The following is a 10,000-nucleotide window of genomic DNA, read 5'->3' as shown; positions in this document are numbered from 1 at the left end:
GCATGGATTTTATAGCAGATAACCTTAAAAATATTCTGCAATTATACCTAATTTGAAAAAGTTTACATTTCTTCAGTATTAAACAGCAGAAATGAAGCTTTCTTATCCGACGTCATTTACAAAGGAAAGAAAAGACAGCGGCCGCCAGCGCTGTAAACAACGGTAGACTGATGGGTAATAAGCGAATGAGTAATACAGAAAACACATGTTTGAGATGGGAAACTTTTCTTGAAGTTTCTCTCACAGTTCACGCACAGCTCGCTGTGCGTGAACTGTGGGTTTTATCGTGTTGGAAGCAAAACAGCAAAAGTAAGAAGGAATTAAGGATGATATTAGCCCCCACGCCGACTAAGCTAATTCTGATGCGTCGGTCCGCTCTGTTTACGTCTTCGTGTGGAATGCGTTTCCTGCTCTCATTTGCTGGTTGTTGTTGAAATAGTTTTGTGAGCTTTAACCTGAGATTCTGGCGTTTCTGGTAAAACACATTTATATTCATTCAATTCAGGATTTAATGAATCGATATCGCTTCATTCAAGCTACTCACCCGTCTCTATCCACCTCCACTTCCAGCTCGACCACGGACAGAGGTCCCGCCCCTCACTATCTCTGATTGGTTTAGACCACGAAGGGGAATGACGTGTGTCTGTTGTTGAACACATGGACGTCTGTCGCTTGGCGAGCGATCGGGTGGTTTAGCGAGTGTCAGCCTCTTAAGTTTAAGACAAGCCCGGCTGCTTTTTAAGCGACGCGGCGCTAGCTACCCAGCTAGCTCAGTACACAGGAACTACTTCCGGTAGTTATACAAAATAAAAGCGTCCCCCATTATAATCCGCTATAATGCCATACTTCCGCTGCGCGCGCCGTTGATATATACCTTGGCTTTACATTAATTGTGAGAAAACAAAACAAACAAATAACTCACCGTTGAGTCGATTGTGAGGTAGTGTAAAGACGAATGAATCGGCTGGGTTATTGCACGCTGTCAACTGGTCTGTAGTGTAGGATTTGTCGATATCTGACAAGTAGGCCAACCACAGGGACACAGCGGCCGCCTCCATTACTCCCGACATACCACTAGAGTGAGCCAGCACACCACAAATGAAGTTTTCTTGTTCTCCATTCATTTCAATGGGAAAAAACTTGCATTAAAATATTCATATTTAAAAAACTATAGAAGTAATAAACACCAAAAGTCATAGCAACTCATTCCAGCTCCAGCCGCACACAATGATATATCATATGTGAACCTTGTCTCAAAACTGTGGGGCGAGTTAAGGTCCAAAATAAACACCAAAAGTCATAGCAATTAGATGGAGTCATTGCTTTGGCAATGACTCCATCTAATGGTTAAATTTCTGAACTGCAGGCTCAGTAAGTAAGTAAGTAAGTAAGTAAGTAAACTTTATTTATTAAGCGCTTTTCACAGACAGACATTCACAAAGCAGCAGTGATGAGACGCAGGTCTTGCGTCCATGACTGCCCTCGCGAGTTAAAGACAGCTGCAGTGTTTGTGTTTTCTAACTCAGGTGTCTCAGCTGAAGAACTGCGGGGTGATTTTAAGAAATCCCCTGTCAATTGGTTATGAGCAAAAATTGTTTCTATAAAATAAAAATTAAAAAAACACAAAAAAAAACCCCAGTTTCAACCGTAACGTGAAGTACACATTTTATTATTTTTTTCCTTTTAGTGAAAGGAAACAGCCGTCGCCGGTATGCTAGTGCGCACGCTCCACCCCCTCCTACGCCTCTTTCCCCCCCTTCTTTTTGCTTTGTAAATAAACAGAAATGTGACTTTTGCTTCATAAACAGTTTGACAAACAAGTGGTGCCTGCAGGGTGTATATTCATGGTATAACCGGCATAAACACAGCCTCACTTCGTGTGTGATTGTGCAGGAAATACAACTGTGCGCTCAGCTTCGAAAAAGGACCGCATCTATCCATTTATCCTCATCTCACCTCTATGTATGTGCTCTCTTTGAGCGCAGGTGCGGCTCTTTGCTGTGACACATCTCTAATGTAGTCTAGACGCTCCGGCGCCAGGGGTCATCGGGTGACACACACACACACACAAACAACAAGTAACACAACATGGACCATGAACTCTGCGTGACTCAACTATACCAAGACAGTTCACCTATTACGAGCCTTTAAAGTAAGCTTATTGCTAAATAGTCTTGATATTTAATCAACAGGTAAGGTAACACCTGATTCTGTTCACATGGACGGAGTTTTTTCAGTGCTAAATAGTCTGCACATCCCGGCTCTTATTATTTATTTTGCTGCGTTATTTTGCAAAATTATCTAATCTAAAAATAAACTACATAAATGAGTGCGATGCAATATTTTGCTCTTGGTGTTTTCAGTCCTTTATGTCCATCTTATGTGTCATTTTTTTCTGTTATCAATCAACCAACCGATCATTCGATTAAAGGCCTGTCAACGGGCTTCGTAAAGGTTCTTTTAAGGTCACCAGAAAGCTACATAAAGACTGCACCTGCACCTGCACCAAAGTTCTTTTTTTTTTTTCTCTCTATCTCCGAACATTGTTGCATTTTAAAACCATCTTCAGTGAGCTATAAATATGAGGCGCTCCAAACACACTCTCAGTTTTACTTCTGCCAAAAAATGACCACAATGCCGAGACGACTGGAGGTCCAGAACTCGATCCTCACTGGTGGGGACAGCTTTAACATGTGGCACGACTACATGAATCTGAGCCAAGTGTTCGAGAAACTGTGCAGCAACCGTGAGGTTGATAACCGAGACACCGAGCGTCCAAAGAAGGGACAAGCGCCCCCTTGGAGTAAGGTCCACACTTCCACTCGGGGGAAGAAATCCTCCAAAAACTCATCACAGTCCAGTCCGACCAGCAGCGCGTCGGACACCAGCAGCAGCGCCTCATCCTCGGACTACTGCCGCTTATGCAAGCAGAACGGGGAGACTCCGAGGGTGTACCTATCTCACAAGCTCAAATCAGACGACGGGAAAGTTTTCTGCCCCGTCCTCCGGAACTACACTTGCCCGATCTGCGAAGCCACCGGTGACAGCGCTCACACACGCAAGTACTGCCCGCAGATGAAGTGCGAGGCTGCTGGGAGGATGCAGACCGTAGGCAAGTTCTGGTAGCTGCTGAAAACTGAAGCTGCGAGAAACTGTACATATTTACCGAACTGTTTGGGGTATGTGTTCGTGTTGGCAGAGACCGTTTCAGTTCCAAAGACTGTTTCAAGTTTGACTGTCAAACACTCCGCTGCAGTCTGCAGCAAGGAGCCCTCATCCATCACATCTGTGGAGCCCCGAGCCGGGGTGAGCGCTCTCAAACCTCGGTAAAAATTAAACTCTTTAAAGTCCTCGAGTGTTTATTGTTGTTGTTGTTGTTATTGTTGTTGTTGTTGTTGTTTAATATGATACAATTTCGGGGGTACTTCATAGGTCACAAGTGAAACACTAAAGTGGCTAACCTTTCTGTGGAATTAAATAGATTTCTAAAAATGTGCCCATAGTGTCAGTGCGCGAGTCTTTTAGTTAAAATGCAAATGCTATATTATCCCTCATGTCAGACAGATTATTCGACAAAAACGTCAGTATTTTGTCTTTTTTTTTTTTTTTTTGGTATTATAGAAAATTTTTAACTCACATGCAACTCTTCCACTTGAAGTTACAGATGTACCTGAACTCACCAGAGAACATGCGTCATAAAAAAATAATTAAATTAAATTAAAAGTAACACTTCAAGGCAAAAGTGAAACGATTATGTGAAGTGAGAAATTGAATTAAGGTTCAATAGTTTTAGTTTCAAAATAGAGGGGCTGGGGAAATACAGTATACAAGGTCAAAACAGAGTTTGTACAAGTTTGTACAAAGACAGCTGCAGTGTTTGTGTTTTCTAACTCAGGTGTCTCAGCTGAAGAACTGCGGGGTGATTTTAAGAAATCCCCTGTCAATTGGTTATGAGCAAAAATTGTTTCTATAAAATAAAAATTAAAAAAACACAAAAAAAACCCCCCCAGTTTCAACCGTAACGTGAAGTACACATTTTATTATTTTTTTCCTTTTAGTGAAAGGAAACAGCCGTCGCCGGTATGCTAGTGCGCACGCTCCACCCCCTCCTACGCCTCTTTTCCCCCCTTCTTTTTGCTTTGTAAATAAACAGAAATGTGACTTTTGCTTCATAAACAGTTTGACAAACAAGTGGTGCCTGCAGGGTGTATATTCATGGTATAACCGGCATAAACACAGCCTCACTTCGTGTGTGATTGTGCAGGAAATACAACTGTGCGCTCAGCTTCGAAAAAGGACCGCATCTATCCATTTATCCTCATCTCACCTCTATGTATGTGCTCTCTTTGAGCGCAGGTGCGGCTCTTTGCTGTGACACATCTCTAATGTAGTCTAGACGCTCCGGCGCCAGGGGTCATCGGGTGACACACACACACACAAACAACAAGTAACACAACATGGACCATGAACTCTGCGTGACTCAACTATACCAAGACAGTTCACCTATTACGAGCCTTTAAAGTAAGCTTATTGCTAAATAGTCTTGATATTTAATCAACAGGTAAGGTAACACCTGATTCTGTTCACATGGACGGAGTTTTTTCAGTGCTAAATAGTCTGCACATCCCGGCTCTTATTATTTATTTTGCTGCGTTATTTTGCAAAATTATCTAATCTAAAAATAAACTACATAAATGAGTGCGATGCAATATTTTGCTCTTGGTGTTTTCAGTCCTTTATGTCCATCTTATGTGTCATTTTTTTCTGTTATCAATCAACCAACCGATCATTCGATTAAAGGCCTGTCAACGGGCTTCGTAAAGGTTCTTTTAAGGTCACCAGAAAGCTACATAAAGACTGCACCTGCACCTGCACCAAAGTTCTTTTTTTTTTTTCTCTCTATCTCCGAACATTGTTGCATTTTAAAACCATCTTCAGTGAGCTATAAATAGGTCACAAGTGAAACACTAAAGTGGCTAACCTTTCTGTGGAATTAAATAGATTTCTAAAAATGTGCCCATAGTGTCAGTACAGGATTGTGAACATCGCAACGCAAAGTTTTTGATTTCTCTCAAAACATATATTTCTTTTCATGCTGAACAGATAATATCTTTAATTTGAGTCAAAGTGATTTGCACTTGAACACGCCCACCAGAAATAGACCGGGACCCATTTTTATTCTGCATGGCTGCTGGAAACATCATGTCACATCTTTGATTAATTTCATCTGAAAATAAACGTAAGTAAAGCCAAGTGTGTTACAAAAGCTTTTATAATTTGTATTGCCAAAATCGCAGAAAATAACCCCATTTAAGCTGGGTCGACAGCCACCCCTAATTTTTGCATGATTGTAGCTGCTAGCTATAAGCTAGCTAGCTATCCTGCGCAACGTTAGAACTGGTTACCAGAAACCGACCATCACAGTCGGGAATACAAGTTAGTATACTGGTAAAAAACGGCTTTTTGCCTAACTAGCTAGCGTTACCACGATGCATCGGTGGTGGATAAAGCTAGCTAGCATAAGTTCATAGTTCATAACATTCATAGTATAACTCCGTGCTCCGCTTCGTTTGAATTTTTCTGGTGAGCTCGCGGTTTCTAGACACAAGCTTGTGTTTGTGCGCGCACGTTTGTCTCTCTTCATATAAATATCTGTGTGTTATGTGTGTGTACACCGAGCGCAAAAGATAATTATTAATGTGCATGATTTAGAGACAGAAATAACAAGCCAGCATATAAGATCAATGACATAAGACTAATTCCTTCAATTGACTTTCAGGCGCAGCTCGGAAAAATGTGCATTTTCTGAAGAAATTTTAATTTTAACAGCAAAAAATTGACCCTATGCCAAACTTAGTCGCTAATGGCTGGTCTGTAGACTGTTTGGTATGTCATGTTACGTATTTCTTGGTTTTTCTATGTAATGTGTTTTATAGAGAAGTAACATTATTCTTTTTTTTCTGTATGCTTTCAGAACCACAGATCGCTCCATCCATTCCATGGCTGAAGCATACATTTTCATTTAATCTGAACAGGTATCATTTTGCATTTACACTGCACATCCTTTTTAAACATTTCATAATAATCTAGACTCTCCCTCATTATCCTCTCATTCACCTTGCTGATGTGTTGAGGACTTGATAAAAGAATACATGGTATGTCCATATCTGTTCTGTCTCTACATGAGATGCAGTCTCTTGATGTAAATTTGACAACTCTGCTATTAAATGCAGTGATTAATGTAGGACAGCAACGATTAATCAACTCATCAAGTTAATATCTTAGGGTTCTGTATTGTTTTCTTTTTTTTTTTCTTGGGCTTTGTGGAACATTTATGAAAATGTTCCACCATTGATTTAATTTAATGATTATGCAATTCACAATCTGATTAGTCAAATAATTGTTCTAATAGTCTGTGACCAAACAACTATCAAAATAGTAGTTTATTATGGTCAAAGATTTATCAGGTGTGCCAGACTTCAGTTCTTCACTTGTACATTTTGTTCCATATTTTACCTCAAGATATCCCAGAAAGATGAAGCTGAGGAAGAGCTGCAGAGTACCACCATGGCACTCTTCGTCTTCAGGGACAACTCAAGCCTCCTACATCAGCCTCGAGACATCGGGATAATCATTGATGGTGTGGAAGTCCTGAATGAGTTGCCTTCTGTGGCAGCTGGAGTGGCAATGGTCTTTGGACTCTGTTATGCTCTTAATATGGAATATCCACGAGGATTCAGGTTCACCTTTGAGGCTCTTCAAAAGATTATGATGGAGCTTGACTTTAACAAGATGACCTCTAAGATTCGCAAACTTAATTGTGAACTTAACACTGCACAGTAGTGTGTTTGCATGCATGTGTGCATGTGTATGTGCACATGCATGTGCATGTGTGCTTGGTTGGCCTGCAGTGGTATTCTACATTCAAAATTTATAAGAACACCCATTTGAAAGGGAGATTTAAGTTGATTTCATTGATACATGTGTAGATTTTTTTTTTTTTTACATTGTACAGGCACAGTGCACATATAAACATTTTTGAGTACTTGCAAATTGGTTTAAAAAGAGTTTTTATAATGGTTTTATGCCAGTTTTAGACAGGTTGCAGGTTTTATACTGGTTTTCAAAAGATTGCAGGTTTTATAAAACAAACATTTCTCTAATCATTTCTGCCGTAGCACTAAATCTGTATATTACTAATCCTCTCTATTGATTATAGTTAAAATGGTTTGGAACAATAAATAATTTTGAAACAATTGGTTGGCCAACTGTCTTGTTTTTTATAGGAAATGCAGAGCATTTTTGAACTGAAATGAAATGTAAAAAATATAGTTTGAATATATGTAAATCAATTACCTGGCTTCAACACAAACATATTAGTTCATGTTAATTTGGTTCGATGTGAATACATTAGGTTGGTTAAATTTCAATATATTAGCTTGGTTCAATAATTAAAATATGGTTCTATGTAAAAAAATCAATTTGGATCAATGCAAAATTTAAAGTTTCAGTCAAGTCTAGTAATATTGTTTATATCAACATAAAAGTATCAGGTCATATCAAGTGACTCAATTTGGATTCTATAAAGCCAAATATTTTGGATGTGACAACTGGACATCATTTTTTTTAATTTGAATAGGGTTATTTTTTTTACAGTGTAGTTTATTTCTCACAGTTTTTTAAAAATTCTCTTGCTTTATGGTTCTTAGCGCTGTTACCAGTCTTTGCATTTATCATCATTTTTTCTCTTTTTTCTTTCATGTTACACAAACATGATTACATATTGCATATGAATCAAGGTTGCGCAGAGGTGGTTGCATTTCCCAGACAATCATGCAAAATATATACATTTCTTTTTTTAAAAATGACATGGTGCGACAGGACTGTAGCACAGTAATACAGCAACATCAGAGGCAAATTCCATTCAAGTTTTGCAAGCCTAGCTTTGAACTTTATTTAAATAAACGGCAGTGACTCGTTATGACAAGGATCATTCTTAATCTCACTCAAACCATGCTGAACGGCTCTAACCCAATTAGGAACATAGGGTTGTTGTTTTTTTTGTTTTTTTTTTAAAAAGAAAAGAAAAACATAACTGAACACAACAGTATGTCAGTGCAGTGACTAATCAGGCAGTACAGTTTCAGGAACCGTTTTAACTGAGGCAGGATGGCATTTTGGTTTTTAAATGGGCATTTAAAACCTGAAATAATCCTAAAGGCTTAGACAAAAAGGTGACATTTGTTTTCGAAATTGAGGTGATGGGCATCTTAGTCGCTGTCACTCCTCTCTCCTCTCTGGAGCAGCCTCTTTCCACTGGAGGGCACGGGAACCTCATGCTTCACTGAGACCTTTGACTTGCTTTTGCTGTCCTTGTCAAGCAGCTCCAAACCGTCATTGATCTTCTTCAACATCTCGTAACGCTCACGCCCACGAACAGGGAGGAGAAAAACCTCCTTGTCGTCCCCCTCAGCACTGGAGGTACATTTGGACTTCTTTGTGGATGTGGTGTCAGGAGGTGGTGCGCTCTTTCGTTTTTTCGCCTCTTTGGTGCCGCTCTCCTTCTTCTGTTTATTGTCCTCCTGTAGCTGTAACAAAGAGGGACGAAATAACAAAAAAGAGAAACATATTTGTCAAGTAATTTTACCCCCCCCCCCAAAAGTGGCATTTAACATGATGATATTCTATTGCCTTCTGGGGGAGGGAAGGAACAGCGGTTTTTCTTTTGAGTTTATATTCAAGTTTTCTCCTTCTTGCCCCCTCTGGTGTACAATTTCTTCCTTTTTCCTGTTTAAAAAGAGTTCACATATTTTGTCATTTGACTGTAAGCAGTGCAAGGAGGAGATGCTCGCTTTTTGCATGACAGTCTGCCACTTCAGTCTTCCCTTTCTTTATAAGGCTGGAAAATACTTCAGACCCCTCCTCAGGCAGTAAGGGGCCTGAGGTGGGGTCTGAACTGTGGGTACCGGTATGAGGAGAGAAGGGGGACAGGACTGGATAGTGGCTTAAAGTTAGGATTTGGTTTGATTAGGTGAGCCGGTTTTTGGTTGTGTCTGCTTATGATTTGAAACAGGTCTGAAATGAGAGAAAGAGGAGTTTGTTCCTGGGGAATTATAAGACAGTGGTGTCCCGTTTTCCTTCTCATTAATCATATGAGAAGAATGAAGGCGTTTTAAAGATTTTTGAGTTGAGGTTTGTCCTTCTGCAGCTATCAGTTTTCTAAAGAACTCGTCCTCCTCATACTGCAGAGTGTTTAGGAAACTTGGCTCAGAGCTGCAGAAGTTCTTGACTGTCGTACATTTGTGGTTAGTCTGATGAAACTCATTTTCAGTGTACTGACTGAAAGTGAACAGCGGGTCCTGACTCCACGTCTGTGGTAAAGGGTTAGGGTGTTGAAAAAAGATCAGGGAACCAGCAATCGCCGGTTCCTTGAGATGAACTCTCCACCGTGGGACAGGATGGTGGTACCCCTGCCCCAGTTCAAAAAATTGCCCATCTTGGGTTTACGCGCATCTACTGAGCTCTTCGCGACGTTTCGGCGTTCCTTCGCCTTCTTCAGGCCGAGCTCAGTGTGTCTGTGTTGTGTGCCTTGTGCCAGAACTAAACTGAAAATATTAGAGCAATATTTCAATGAAATATCCTGAAACGCGTACCTTCACTCAGAAATCGGGGCTGGGGAAACAAAAGCAGAGTCTGAAAGTTTGAGGACAAACAGTCAAATCTTTTTCTCTCTCTCTTTTTTTTTTTTTTAAACATGTCATAAAGACGAGACCCACAAACTCAGTATGTCTACTCATTAGCTACCTTGCATTATAAATATATAAAGTTTTAAAAAGTGCTTATTAAAAGAAACTATAGTGATGTGATAACTTCCAGCAGTGTCATTCTCATTTTTGTTCTTGACCAGCATTAATACGAAATGTCAGGGAGAGCAAAACGGTCGTCCTTCACAGTCCTCCTCCAACACTGACAAGGATTGTCCACAAAAAACCCCCAAAAA

At 40.1% G+C, this 10,000-nt stretch overlaps 1 protein-coding gene across 1 annotated transcript; it reads left to right on the top strand.

The window, feature by feature from the left end:
• Positions 1 to 2,553: 2,553 nt before the first annotated feature.
• On the top strand, positions 2,554 to 3,352 carry LOC146640550 (nanos homolog 2-like). The gene has a single exon (XM_085400105.1). The coding sequence runs from the start codon at positions 2,626 to 2,628 to the stop codon at positions 3,124 to 3,126; it is 501 nt and encodes a 166-aa protein (XP_085256231.1). The 5' UTR covers positions 2,554 to 2,625; the 3' UTR covers positions 3,127 to 3,352.
• The last annotated feature ends 6,648 nt before the right edge of the window (positions 3,353 to 10,000 follow it).

The sequence above is a fragment of the Rhamphochromis longiceps genome, unplaced genomic scaffold (genome assembly GCF_057381845.1).
Source record: "Rhamphochromis longiceps isolate RC_006_pf unplaced genomic scaffold, R_longiceps_female_GT1.1 unmapped_scaffold_5, whole genome shotgun sequence".
NCBI classification, from domain to species: Eukaryota; Metazoa; Chordata; class Actinopteri; order Cichliformes; family Cichlidae; genus Rhamphochromis; species Rhamphochromis longiceps.
This window is presented reverse-complemented; position numbering and strand designations above follow the sequence as displayed.